Source organism: Gambusia affinis, linkage group LG13 (genome assembly GCF_019740435.1).
Source record: "Gambusia affinis linkage group LG13, SWU_Gaff_1.0, whole genome shotgun sequence".
NCBI lineage: Eukaryota > Metazoa > Chordata > Actinopteri > Cyprinodontiformes > Poeciliidae > Gambusia > Gambusia affinis.
The window spans coordinates 7,389,367-7,404,318 of record NC_057880.1 but is presented as its reverse complement, the minus strand read 5'-3'; the positions used below and the strand labels follow the sequence as shown (position 1 = coordinate 7,404,318).

The following is a 14,952-nucleotide window of genomic DNA, read 5'->3' as shown; positions in this document are numbered from 1 at the left end:
ATTTTAAGGTGTTATTGCTAAAAGTAACTATGTTTAGATCACTCAGATAAAGGCAGTAAACCTGAGTGCGGTTAACTCAAAATCATTAATTGGGTTAACTGTAAAATATTCATTCAGACAACTCATGCAATGGCAGTAAACTTGAGTGCCGTTAACTCAAAATCATTAGTAAAGTTAACTATAAAATGTCAATTATGACTACTTCAAATTGTGAGTTATGTCAATTAAGCAGTACTCATAAAAATAAGTTATGCTTACACGTTTAAGAGTTCACATTACTTGCAAAATATCAGGAAACCAATTGCCTTGATATGTTCAAGTAAGATGAACCAAAAGTGTTAAGTTATTGGAACGAAGAGCCAACAGACAGTTTGAATGGAAAAAAATGTTTAATAATTAAACAAGTTTACCTTAAATACAAGTTTCTCAAGTGTGGTTACATACACACTAACCTGGAAACAAAGTTTTTCTTAGACTTTTTTAAGGAAAAAAAATGACACGACTTTTTTTCTAGGGTAGCCTTCAATCTAATATTGAATCCTTCAAATGGCCCTCAGTCTTTAAAACTTTGAGAATCCCTGCTTAAATGTCTTAGTTGACTGGTGTGAAACAAAAACTCAATTCTCAATACTAGAGCCTAACATTTATCATAACATTGATAAAGTAAATAGTGAAGTAGTGAAGTGAAGTAATGTTTCTCCTCATTAACATAAAACCATTTAGTAGTCTGCAAATGCAATGATGCTCTCTCCAACAAAAAAAGAATCAAACAAGAAATAAAAATCACTTTTCCAATAAGGGTAAAGGTATCAACGTTGATCCATAATGTCACATCACATTCACTCATTGCATCAGAAGATTTTTGAGTGATTGTATTTTTGGTTTTAGGGATTTATGTCCAAGTGAGAGAAGCACCCTTTGGATGAAGTCAAAGCTGTACTTCAGTTGTTGAGGGTACTCCAAATTCAGAGTATAAATAAGTCCAAAGAGCAAGCACATGGCATGTGGAAGATTCCCAAGATCATTCACGACAAGACTTCCTTCCAAAATGATGGCAGTACTTGAAGACTGGAGGTGCAGTGAGTCAGTGGAGGCCTGCCTGTCCTCAGGAATGATGGTCAGGATCCCAATGGGGGTGTGAGACACATCTGGGTCTTCGCAGTCCTAACAACAATAGAAGCAACACCACAATTACATATCAACGTAACACTTCTTTAGGGTGACCAGACGTCCTCTTTTTCCCGGACATGTCCTACTTTTCAGACCTAAAAAAATGTCCGGGGGGAATTTAAAAATCGTTAGGGATTTTGGTCAACTGCCTCAAAACACATTACATAGCTTACAGTGCATTGTGAGTACATTGCCACTCCGTTCCACTACTCCATTCCAGGTTTCTTTGTATGGCAAAGAAATCGGTAGCACATGTACACGCATGTGCTAACATGTACACGCATGTGCTAACATGTACACGCATGTGCTAACATGTACACGCATGTGCTAACATGTACACGCATGTGCTAACATGTACACGCATGTGCTAACATGTACACGCATGTGCTAACATGTACACGCATGTGCTAACATGTACACGCATGTGCTAACATGTACACGCATGTGCTAACATGTACACGCATGTGCTAACATGTACACGCATGTGCTAACATGTACACGCATGTGCTAACATGTACACACATGTGCTACCGATTTCTTGTGCTACCGCTGGTTCTACCCCACCGACCCCCCGTTGGCGCATGTGTGTCCGCCGATTCTACCCCCCCGCCAACAAAAAAAGAAGTGTCCTCCTTTTCAGAAACCCAAATCTGGTGACCCTACACTTCTTAATCACGGCTGCTTCTCCTACAGTTTACAGCTGCCCCACCTATGGCAGTCTACTCATCATAAGCCTTCTATAACAGTACAGCGGCTTTTTTAACCCGCCAACATCTTTATCCTTATCCCTTTTCCTTTTTTTGTTTTGCGCCCCGGACAGCTTTTTTGCACTGTCGCTCCATCTTGTTGCCACTAAATAAACATGATATTTTCGACTAACGTTAGTCCCAGGCATCGCTAAATCATTACACATAAAGTTAACCTCAAAACCTGGACTTACGGATGAATTATACGGCCGAGATAACGAATATAAGTTTGCTAAAAAACAGTGGGACTTACCGTGACAAAACTTAGCTGCAGCAACCGCCGTATTGTTGACAGTTTGAGCTTCTTTCAACACGCCGTCACTGTCAGTGTCCAATGCGCATGTGCGTTCAACGAGAGCTGCCGAATGATGCCGAGTTTTTTGCTGGTTATGCAGATGCGTTTTGCTCACTCATAACTCCAAGTTCGGGTTACTTGCTGCTGATGAGTTTGATTACTTGCCTCAGTAGAAAGTTGTCTTTGCTAAGTTTAAGTTAGTATAGTCAACAGACTAAGCTGGAATGAGTTCAGGTCACTTTTCTTTTTGAGTACACTTTACTTTTACATTTTACAGTGTGGGTAGTACAGCTACAGAGCAGCTGTTTTTGTTTTGATATTAAATAAGGAACAAAACTGCAATTAGGTGAGCTAGGAAAGAAATAGAGTGACTCGCAACAAAAGGGGCTAAATAGAAAATGCACTCCACACTTTACAGAATTTGATTTGCACAGAGGACAAACACATTAATTCATTTCAACATATTTAAATTACTCTCATTACGTCTCAATAAAATATATTGAAGCTTGTGGTTGTAAATGATAATAATATATATATATTTTTTTTTAGAGATATAAATTATTATCATTCTAATTATTTTTTGTTGTTGTTGAAAGAACTGTAGCAGATCCGGCAGATGGCGCTCCTGGACCTTCCAGGCTCGGCTCGCAGGCTTGCCCCTCCTGCACTGTGCAGTGCGGTGCGTCCCGGTCTTGTTTTCCACTCCTGCATGATGAGGCGGTGCGTGAGGCGCCAACGCATCCCACCGGGCTGAGGAGGAGGAGGAGGAGGAGGAGGTGGTGGAAGCTAACGAAGCACAGCAGACAGCTCCGAAACGCACGCAGCTCCCTCAGTAAAAGAAAAAAAAAAAAACCCCACACACAGGAGAAAGCATGAAGAGCAGCGAGGCACTGAGGGGTACATTTTCTTCTGCAGAGGACTGAGTGAAGCCGCAGGATGGCGGGGGGGCGGAGGGGACTTGTGGCCCCCCAGAATACTTTTTTGGAGAATATTGTCAGACGGTCGAACGGTAAGGATGATGATCACTATCACGGTAGACTAACCTGCAAGGTGCGAACAGTTTAGCAAAGGTCTCAATGTAGCCAGAAATTGTTAGACAGCATCAAATAAACACACAACGAAGGGAAGCAGGAGGCTGCTTAGTTGCACAGAATCCAACATTTCTTTCTTTGAAAGAAGAAAAAGAAGAAAAAAAAAGTTGTAAGAGAAAACTACTCAAGTGTGTCTAGTTCTTGTTAATGTAATTATCTATTTTCAGAATAATAGGTTTTTATTATTCTTATTCTTATTATTATTTAAAGCACCAGTTTTAGTCCCTGCAGTGCATGGAGAGACAGCAGGTCACTGAAATCATTACATTGATTACATAAGACCAGTGGAAGGAAGTCTCCGCTGAGAAACGTATGGACCAGATAGGGACGGAGAGGGATTTCCACCTTACAAGGTGCTGATTGTCTGGTAACACGCAGAAAGGTGCAGAACTGCCGTAGAGCTCATTGTCATTCCTGGTGTTTGGGGGGGATCATCATCATCATCATCATCATCATCATCATCCAGGGTGCAGTTTGAAACTCAACTTAAGCCCTTGTTGCAAATGCCTCAAGCTGTTAAGAGGATTTAACATCCAGCTTTAACTAAACAACAGATTCTGCTCACCCAGGCAGAAAAAAGAAAGAAAGAAAATAAAAACCCCTGTAGTTTTTGTAGAATGCTGCTGATTGTCAAAGGGTGTGATTAAACAAGTAATTACAGACTTTGTTTCAGGATAAAACGGATTCAGATTAAACCCTTGACACATAATCACAGTTTTATTCACAAAGCATAAAAAAAAAATCTCTTAAATAGAAGGGTGAATTGTTTTTGTATCCATTTCTAGCTTGAAAAAAAAAAAGAAAAATCAAGCTTTTTCTTTTCTTTTTTTTTCTTTTTTGCTGATAGAAAATAGATAATCCATCATATTGGACACAGAAGTGTATTGTGAAAATTGGAAGCCCTGTGCATCGTTTTCCTGTCACCCTTTGGCCTTTATTAGATGAAATAGAAAGTGGCAGGGTGAGCTGGAGAGGTGTAACACTGAGCAGTGATCTGTGAAACCGAAGCAGGGATGCTAGTGTGGTTTTGGGTGTGAGCCACGATGTATGTATGCATGTATGCATATATGTATGTATGTATGTGTGCACACATCCCACGGTCGCAGCTTTTTCTGTCAGAGGAAACGATCATTTGGTCAGGAGCAAACCCTTCAGCGCCACCATCATTTAAAAAGACATCTGTATTAAAATACGCGATGACGGAAAACAAACATCTTACCAAATATTAAAAAGATAAATCCAAACTTGAAAAACAATAAATAAAAAAATCCATTCTTATGAGCTTGTGGTTATTGATTAGTAAGCAGTTTTATTGCTACAAATAAACCAAAGAAGAAGAAAAAAAAAACATGAATCTTTAAATCTGCAGGATGCCACCGGGACAGTGGTGGGTGGGAGCTCGTAAAGCAATGAAGGAACTTCATTCCTTTTGCTGCTAAATAAGCAATTCATCACAATTGCCTAAACGTATTGATTTTTACATTCCTAGCCAGTAGTTTGTCTCTTACCACTAATTAAAAATTGCTACAGATCTTTGGCTCTACAGACATTTTTAGACTGTAGCTCTCAAATAACAGAAATGATGAGTGAACGACTTCCCTTAAACTCAGACGTGCAGTTTTAAAGCAGATTTTTGATGAGTATGACTTTGTGTTTGTAAGCGCTTATTGTGCACGCAAAACACACGCAATACACTCTGTGAAAAAGGAAAGCACTTTTCTCACAAGATAAAATAAGGTTAGAAAAAAAGAAATCTTCACACGTTCCTCATCACAAAATCTCTCTAGATGGAGTTAAGGAAGGGAAATGGGCCCACAGCATCATGGATTCTGCACTGTACATTAACAGTGGGCAGGATGCGCTTCTTCACATCTTCATTCGTAGTTTCATGCTGATCTCACTCGGAGTGTTTCATAGTCTTGAGCCACACTAGAGTTGGAAAAACTCCACGTGCTTACGTTTGTGAAGGTAGGACAGAAGAGGCTTTCTGGTGGCTTCACTTACAAACAAATCAGCAAACCATTTAACTGTTGCTATAGAAACCTGACAGAAAAGGGTCGAACTATGTGTGCTGTCACATCTACACACCAAGGAAGCAGAAATGTATAGTTTTTTAATTCAACGTTTTACAAACAAAATAATTTCAAAAGTAAAGTACAAATTCAAGACATACGTTACATTTATATTAAAGGGATATTTGCTAACAACTGTGCAATCAGTAATAAAAATAGAAAAAATATTTCCTAAGGTGGATTTTTGACCCTCCTCTAAACCAATATGGTGAAGTCAAAGCCTAGTTTTTCTTAAGTCTTCAAATTCAGATTATTCGGCTGCGATGAAGACAATTTATTTTCCACCAAGGGTCCAAGAAAATTGTCCACATCTGTCTCTGTTTTGTGAAAAAATTATGTTTTTAACCAGTTTATTGATTTTTATAGCTAATTTGCAAAAAAATGAAAAAGTTAAAAATCTGTGGGCTTTGTTGGGTCTTATTGGATCCGGCCTGATAAAGAGCTTTTTCACACCCTCGACATCAGTGCTGAATCTGCAGTGGGTCAGCTTTAACACAATTACACGTGTCGAACCTGTTTTCTGTGTCGTGCCAAAGGGACAGGAAATGGAGACCAATAATCCAAGAGAAGAGTGTTTTCATGTTGCCACAGACTCATCAATCAGACTTCTGTTTTCTTTCTCCGGCTGACGCTGATTTCTGGTTTTCTCTAATGTCTGACCTGCCTGTTCCAGTTTTGATTGATTAGTTGTTGGGTTTTTTTTCTCCTCTAGGGCATAAGCCACAAGAAAAGAACAAAATGTGCTCCTGCTTTTTCATATAGAAGTATTAGATTTAAATCAAACAGAAAACGAAGGCATTACTAGATTATGGATCGCTAATCTTTGTCTGGTTTTCATTCAACTCAAGAAAGTTGCAACAAACTACATAGGTTTGTGTGTCAATAAAGTAGAAATTATGAAATGATGGAATTGCTTTGAGTTTTCATCATTTCACGGATCACTGGTAAAAGTAGAGAGTAAATGCCCCAATTCTGATTGATTGATACATGTTTGGCTTGACTTTTTATTCTTCTGAAAGTGACTATAAATGTTTGTTTAACCCCAAAACGGCATATTGTTGTAAAGCTATTTTACACCATGGATTCCCTTCCAAAAAAAACAAAAAAACAAAACAAGTGAAATTGTATATTTTCTGCTTCTTAAATACAAAATACGGTACTCTTATTCATGAGAGCTTCTTTTTCCCCTGTCAGCAAAATAAAGAAGTAAAATTTGGACTCTAATCAAAGCGGTTTCACTTTTGTGTTGCCGCGTCTGTTTCGCATCAACACTAAATAGCCGGGTTCTGTTGCATCAAAAGTAGCAGCCAAGAAAACGTTGGCAGCTAAAGCCGTGAAGCCTGCGCAGCATCTTCTGCGTGCTGCAGGTTCTGCTGTTTACCGTCATTTAAATTATTTATTTATTTATTTCTGGCACCATTGTTTGCGTGTTGAAGAAATAGGGCTGAAAATAAATTTGCAATGGGTTACGGTTTGTAATTGCTCTTATAACATCTGTCAGGATTTTTGCTCTCACTTCTTCTGTTCGGCATGCAGGTTGAGCACATTTTTAAGCAGCTCATATCAAAGCTCATAGAGGGAAAATGCAGCTAGCAGAGTTAAGTTAAGGTTGAATATATTTATATATGACACTGTAATTGTGTGGCTTTTGGCTTTACTCACCCCTACTGACAGTTAGTGTCTGCCTCTGTGTTATTTCGATTACTTTAGATGTAGACATTCTATTTTTCAGGCAGTGTTTTATGATGTTCGTGTGACACAATTAGCCAATTTGGTGAAACTAACAACACAAATTGTTAATGAAGTTGCCAACTACAGAGGACCGCCCCACATTCAGTATCTCTGCTACGTTTAAAAATGAAAGAGAAATGCTAATAGTTGGAGAACTATATTCCAGCTGTTCATTCTGGTGGTGTGAGAGAGAGTGAGACTTTCACTAGCTAACAGGAAGGCTGAAAAAAATACTAATTTTTGTAATATTTTTATTTTATTTTTTTTTAGCATTTTGAGTTTCTAATTTTTGCCTGTCATTGAACATCCTGGATTTGGGAATGGTTTCAGCCTCTTGGAAGTTTCTCAATAAAGAAAAAGGTTGACAGTCTCTTGAAAGAATTCTGTTTAATCAATGCTAGCTGCGCTAACTTTGCTAATTGCTAATAGAAAATGCTCGAGAGACTTAAGCACATCAATTTGACAATTATTCTATGTGCTTTTTAATATAGGAGCAAACAAAAAAAAAACAAAATCTGCTTCACAACGACTGCTTGCTCTGTGGGACACGCTGCCTCGGCTCCTGGTGACATTAATTATTGACCGCTCATAGCAGGAAACCAGGAAGAAGCGTTTTGAAGTTGTGAATTGCAGTTCTTAATGAGATTCAGATGATGCAGCGATTAGCAGGTCAACGCTTTATAAAGACCACAGATCGACAATCGGCCACGAAAATGATAACCAGTGGACTTTTAATATTAATAAAGCTACCATGTTGCATCTACCTGGAAACGTACAGGGAGTTAATGGAAAACATTTGAAGCACTTGAATTTCCGTTGGGATTAAAGATCCAGAGCTGTGTGTCTTTTGTTTATTGCAGATCGTCATCTCTGTCTGACATGCTTCATTCATTCAAATGTTTCTCCCTGTGCTCTCTTAACTTTCTTTTCTTTTCAAACATTTCAGTTTGGACACTGCCACATAGACAGACAGGTACACTGTGAAGTTTAACATGGAGTGCTCCCTATTTCAGTATCTCTCTGCGCCTTGCTAGCTCTGTAGTTGTTTCTATGACGTGTATTTCCCAGAAGTTAAGTCAGCCAGAGAGAGTTTCAGTTCCAACCCCATTTCTCACAAAGACCCTCATGCATGTGGCTGTTGTTGTGAAGGACACATGGGCATGTGATGTGTTGTGGATCATCTTCTGTCACTGTGCTGATGCTTTAAGTTGCTGTTTGTGTTGCTGTGACTTTCTGTGTCGATGAAAGTTTTCCGTTTTATGTGGCCAGTTTTTTTTTTATATTTCCCGCCTCCCCGCTCTTTTACCAACCCTTTTATCGCCACATTGTAGTAGCTATAAAAAGGTTCTTCTTAGACTAAAACTCACAATCTCATCTGTGAAAATTAGAATAATTAATTTTAAAATGCTTGTTTTGTTTTTATTTGCTTTTAAAAAAAGAATGCGACCCTTATTCTACGTTTAACTTTTTTTTTTTTCCTTTGGGATATCTGCAAAACAAAAAGACTGATTTTCCTTCAAGTATTTATCTCTGCAAATTTTCCTAAAATGTAGTCGGAAGATGCCAAATAATTAGGTGCAAATGTTTTATTCTGCTACAAAAGTTTGGTCAATCTAATTAATAATACAAACATATTTTAATAAGTGTAACAATTGAGATTTACATGTTGGTAGCCAAAAATAGCCAAAAACTGAAATATAAATAAATATTTAAGGATTTCTGACAGACGAACATGACAACAAGATGAGTTTTAAGTTTATTAATGATTTACTAGAATTGTTCTTTCTCCAGGGTGGAATGATTGTACACTTGAACAACTTAAATAAATTTTATCAACATGACTTAAAACGTTCCAAAAGCTTAGTCCAAGTCTGCTTTATCACTTCTCAGCCCAAGTTGGGCCTGTCTTTGGTGACATTGTCTTTAGGGAACATTTGACTGCGTCGCAATTCATGCATCCATTTGTTGATTTGGAGCAAAGTTAGAAAATGTTTAGACTAACATCAAAAAAGCCTCACATCACGGTGATTTCACCTCCATCCTGACTGCTTGGCACAGTTAAAGGCTCATCTTGACTGTCCCAAATATACTGATGGATGGTTGTTGTCAGATTCTTCGACATTTGTCGAACTTAAATTCAAAGGGAAAAGTTAAGCAGTAGGGTTAAAACCAGCTCTATGCCAGTATGGCAACCTAGTTATTTCTGTGCAAGAGCAGTCCAACATCCAGTAACATTTATGCCAGACGCTTTTTGAAATCTTAATAATGTTTCCACAGCGGTAACTTGCATTAAGATAGAACGTTTTTGAGGTTGCCGTTAAGTGCAAAATGACTCGCACCCCTGGCTGATGTAAATTTAAAATGAATTTCATCCAAACCAAGTTTGTTTCTGGTTGGAAGTGAGACAGGCATGTCTCAAAACTCAGCAAAACGACCTAAAACAATCATTAGTTTAGAAAAACATTTTATTTTGTTCACAGTTTAATAACAAAATGACACATTACAAGCCATTTATAACCTACTCTTCTCAAAAATCAACAGGAAAACCCTATTCAAACTACCAACAAGCTTTGTTTTTGGATGATTTATCTTTGATGATGAGCTTCAAGCCTTCGAAGTTGGAAGGGCTCCTTACCATCACCCTAATCTTTGGCTTTCTGAACAAATCTTTTATCATATTTAGGTCAGGACTCCAAAATGTTTAATATTATCGCCACTCAGAAGAAACATGTTGGTAAAATTAAAAGACTACCTAATCGTTCACATGATGAAAAATCTTCATCTTAGTTGTTTGCTGTATGATCATTTCCGCCCTCGGCAAATAAAAATCAAATAAACTAAAAATCCTCAAATTAAAGTGCGTTCCAACCCCCTGATGAATGAACACAAACATTTGACCAAAGCTGTAACTGTATCTGTGTCTGAATATTTAGGTTTCTACATCGTTCAACTTAGAAACCTCAATCAGATCAAACCTCACACAACTGGCTAAATGATGAATTGGGTTTCTTACACACTCTGCATTAAGAGCAGTCAAAAGGAGAGTTTTTTGTGTATTCTACAGAGAAAGTTAAAAGAAAGACAAAAGAAAAGCTGATTTTATGGTGTTCTGGTCTCAAAGCAAGAGTTTTACCCAGTGTGAAGAATCTAATGAGGCGTAGACGATTAGAGACCCTGATGGCAACCACTTAAAAGCGTTTTGGCACTCAAAGGCAGCGTATTTGCTACTTTTAACTAATGGCGTAAGCGTTACTGTGTAAACACACTTTTTCAATAAAAATCCATGTTTCACACAGCTTTCACAGATTCAAATTATGAGGATGTACCTTAGCTAACCAATTAATATTTAAATACTTTTGAACCGTAAAATTCTGTCTGTAATTACAAAAACAGATTCAAGACATATTTAGCTTTTAACTCTGGTTTAAAGATGTTTTTAAGTTGGATTTCCTTTGAGTTTCCAAGGGACTCGCTCATCTCAACCTTCTCCTAAGCCAAAACATCATTTTAGCTTGTGGATGTGATGGCTTTTGATAGCACCCTGTCATCTAAAGTTGCTATTTTTTCTTTCATGTCCTCTTCAAAACAGACACCAACTTTGTCCTGGGCAACGCTCAGATAGTGGACTGGCCCATCGTCTACAGCAACGATGGCTTCTGCAAGTTGTCGGGGTACCACAGGGCGGAGGTGATGCAGAAAAGCAGCACCTGCAGGTAGGGGGCGACGAGATGTACGCCCATAAATCACGATGTTGAAGTTTGTGAACTAGGGGTGTACTGATTTATCCATGATGATTTCCTTAGTATTGGGAGACTGATGATCGGCTGATTATTACATGCATATTACATATGTCTTATCCACTGATCTTATCTAGCTTAGCAAATGTGTAAGAATCAAGTACTGTCCTCTTTTGCTGTCTGGTGAGAAAGGTTTGACTGACAGCCCAGCCCTCCAAGTTATATCTGCATGTTTACAATTAACAATAGTGACCCCACTGTTGCCAACGCAACAACTTTCTTTCTTGCTCTATTGAGAAACATTTTGGACAAAGAAAAAAGACAGATTACCAAAAAAGATTGGTAATCGGCGATCAGCCAGAAAACTGCAATTGGCGCACCTTCATTGTAAACCTTTACATTCTCTAATGTAAATTCAAAAAATGTCTTGAAAGCCTTTCTATTAGACTATCCATATTCAATTACAGATTATTTTTGATTTAATATAATAAAGTTGGTCAGTATTTCACCAGTGGAAACAGCTGTGAAATTCCAGGAATATCTTTCAAACTGTGTTTTTAGTTGGATTTCTTTTTTTGTTCTGATTCTGTACCCTATTTATGAAGACTGGCATAGGATTTGCTTAAAATGTTCTTCTGTTTTAATCAAGCGGGACTGAATGTCTGCAATAAAATCTGTGTAGTCTCACAGCCGTAGGAAATGGGATAGCGAACTACCATTATTTCCTAAAAATATATCCAATCATATCCAGGAATATGATTGGTAGGAAAGTTTTTCCGCAACAGAAAGCAGCGTATAAATGTGAAGTAAAGAGAAACGGATCCCCGGTTTGATTTTTATTATTACAAATAAAAATACGACGACGGAAGCAATTCTCAAATGTTCCTTTCACTAACCTCATTGAGAACATTTGTGAACATTCATTTTTCAAATATTGCAGGAGATTCTTGGTTGGATTTTGGTCTGACATTTGACTGGGCCATTCCAAAACATTAAACCGACACTAACTAGTGATCCCGTGACTTTGTAGAAACCTGCACTGCTTAAGAAATGAGCCTAAAACTGTCGTTTTAGTTCCTAAAAAAACAGTACAGCTGGAGTTTGAGAAAACAAAATTTCTTCCATTAGCATCTCATTGATAGTTGAAGCTTAGTTATTTGTTTAATTATGTGTTCCTGTGATAACATTTGAATTCAACTAAGGCATTCAAGATTGAAGTTGATAGCGTCACAAAGTGGTTAGTAGATGAGAATTGAGGAGATGGACAAGGTTAAACCACACAAGGGAAATAATCAGGGGAACAAGAGACAGGTGGGATCAATCAGGAACTCCACAAGATAACACAGGGACTAAATTAACTAATAACCGCGCACCAAAACCCAGATCCTTACAGATATCAGTAAGGAAAATGTTTCCCAAACTCATCTTGTGAGGTAGAACTGCAGTGATACTTTTGAAGAGTTTTTTTGTTGTTGTTGTATTTTTGCATGTATTTATTGTTCTTTTCGTGATTTGTGCGCAGCCACAAACAAATTTATATCATATATTTTAGTTAACACATTGCTACATTGTTTTTAAAGTATAAAATGTGGGGGGAAAAAATATTTTGTCATCAGCTCTTAGCCTGCTTATTGAGCTTAGCAGTTACCCAGTCTGACTGGTTTGCAAACTTAGGACAAGAAACACGTTTAACTTTTCGGTTCCAAATTATACGTCTCAGCTAAAAGTAAAAAGAAAACTAAACACGTACCTGCACTTGCACCTGATTCTCTGACAATCGCATTTGAAATGTTTGTAGTTCATTTGCAAATGAGTCAAATGAGCATTATTATTAAGTTACTATTGTTAAACACAACTTCAAAACCAGTCCATTGTTGCTCTTGTTGTGTTTAAGGCTGTTGTTTTTCTGGAAGGTGAATCTCTGCCTGTAATAGATTCATCACTCTTAACATGAACTCAAAGGAGTTTTTCTGTCCTTGCTTTAGAAAAGTTTCCCTACTGCATGATGCTGCCACCACCAAGGCTCACTGTGAGAATGGTGTGTTCAGGGTGATGCGGTGTGTTAGTTTTCCACCACAGACAGTGGTTTAGATGTTGACACAGCATTTAATTACGGACTCATTGGTCCAGAGTACCTTCTTCCAGGCCTTTCCTATTTCCCTCATGACTCAAACTGCAAACTGAGATTTTTTTATTTTATTTATTTTATTATTGCTTTCTTCTCAACAGTGATACAAAACGGCCATATTGGCGAAGTGTTTCTTGTTCGTCTAACAAACTCTTGAGTCTTTATACGTCGAATTTTACGTAGGGGTAAAATGAATGTTAAAAACTACAAATCGTTTCCTTTTCCTTCACTGACGCATGGGCTGTTTGTCTTGGTCTGTCACATCAAATCCTAACGCAGCACATGGAAGTTGGATGTAGTTTATCTTAGAAAGGCACGGTTTATATAGTTCAGCTAAGAACACAATATAAGCTTTTCAGTCATTTTTTTTTAGTAAGTCCAAATGAGAAGTGTGTTTAAATGTTTTAAGTATGCATATAGAGTAATATTTAAAAAAACAAAACAAAAAAAAAAACACACAGGGAGTGATTGTTCAGAAAAACACATTCAACTACTAATCATTGAGTTTGTTAAAACATAAAACTTGAATTCCTCTGTTTTGTTTTTTTTCTTTCTGTCTGAGACTTTAAATCTTTAGTGACAGTGATATAAATGCTCCACCTACATGCTTAAATACTGAAAAACTGAACACCCTCTGGCTCTTGTTCTTGTTGATTTTAATGGCTCATTGTAAAAAAAAACCCAAACAAACAAACAAAATAAAACGAAAAAAAAAACCAACAACAACAGTGTCAATTAAAAGCCAGAGGAGCCTTGAAGCATGCGCCAATCTGGACCTTTTCTGCAGCTGCAGTGTTTTCTCTCCTGTGTTTACACGATAGCCTCTTTCTGCAGGAAGGTGCCTGGAAGGCAGCGCTCCAGAACAACAGAGGGACAAATGAGGCAGGCCCGAAAGTTGTATTTGTGGAAATATTTCCCCCTCATTTATATGGACTTATATGTGGATTTATATGTGTAGGAGTGCAATTATTTAAAGAAAACAAACTGATTTAATTGTCAAGATAGTTGCAACACAACCAAACAGTCTCTCTTTTTTTTTTGTCATTCCAGGAAAAGTCTCTTTTTTTTCTTTGGGAATTGGGATCATTGACCTAGTTTCCTTGAAAACCCTCCAAAGAGTTGTGGAGATATTAGCGTGGGCCAAAGTGACAGACTTGTTGACTGATCGACTTTGACAGAGTCACGACGCCGACAAGGCTCAAAGGCCGAGCTGTGACGAACCGACAAAAATTTTTTTTTTTTTTCTCGTTTGTCTGTCGTTACAATAAACTTTAAATAGCCGTCAATTAAGTCGAGAGCCCCGGGTGATTATCTTAATGATTAAAGTGCGTGTGCAGAGTTCAGCGGCTAATTGCAGCCACTCAGGACGGCGTTTCTCTTCCTTTTACGCCAGACAACGAAAATCTGATGCGATGTTCAAAGTCCAGTAGGTGTTTCCAACAGTAAAAGCTGACACGGTAAAACTGTGCACATACAATCTTCCCCTTAGCGCCCCTAAACTGTACTCGTAAAGTGATAAAAAGCCATCGCGAATGAGCAATATTTCGGCTTTAGCAGGGGTGTGCTATTATCCAACTAGTGTTTTCACTGTGCCTGTAATAAGCAAGTCAGTGCCCAAAATAAATAGGATCACAGTTGGTGCTGGCAGATTTTAAGGAGCCGTGGGAGATTTCATCTGCTCCGGGAGATGGTGTTCGTCACAGCCGGCACATCGGCTATCACTATTTTTGACATGCGGCCCCCGTAAACATAAGCTAAAGAACACTTGCCAACACAAATATTAAAAGCGAGTGTCAGATGATTTGTTTTAGGTTTATTTCCAGACCGCTGCGGGGAGAGGAAGGAAAACAAGAGGAAGAGGAAGGAAAACAAACCTGGAAACCTCCCGACTGAATCGGGGAGCCGATTGAAAGCGCTTTGCTAACATTTATTAATGTGTCTCACAAATGAGTTTGGAGGGCACTCGATACCACAACCTGGCA

General features: G+C 38.1%; 1 protein-coding gene across 1 annotated transcript in view; it reads left to right on the top strand.

The window, feature by feature from the left end:
- Window positions 1–2,996: 2,996 nt before the first annotated feature.
- The window catches only part of LOC122842049 (potassium voltage-gated channel subfamily H member 1-like), a 67,958-nt gene continuing 56,002 nt past the window's right edge, over window positions 2,997–14,952 (top strand). The window contains exons 1-2 of the mRNA XM_044135555.1: window positions 2,997–3,220; window positions 10,695–10,818. Coding sequence (XP_043991490.1) covers window positions 3,148–3,220; window positions 10,695–10,818 — 197 coding nt within the window. The 5' untranslated portion in view covers window positions 2,997–3,147. The remainder of the gene's footprint in view (window positions 3,221–10,694; window positions 10,819–14,952) is intronic.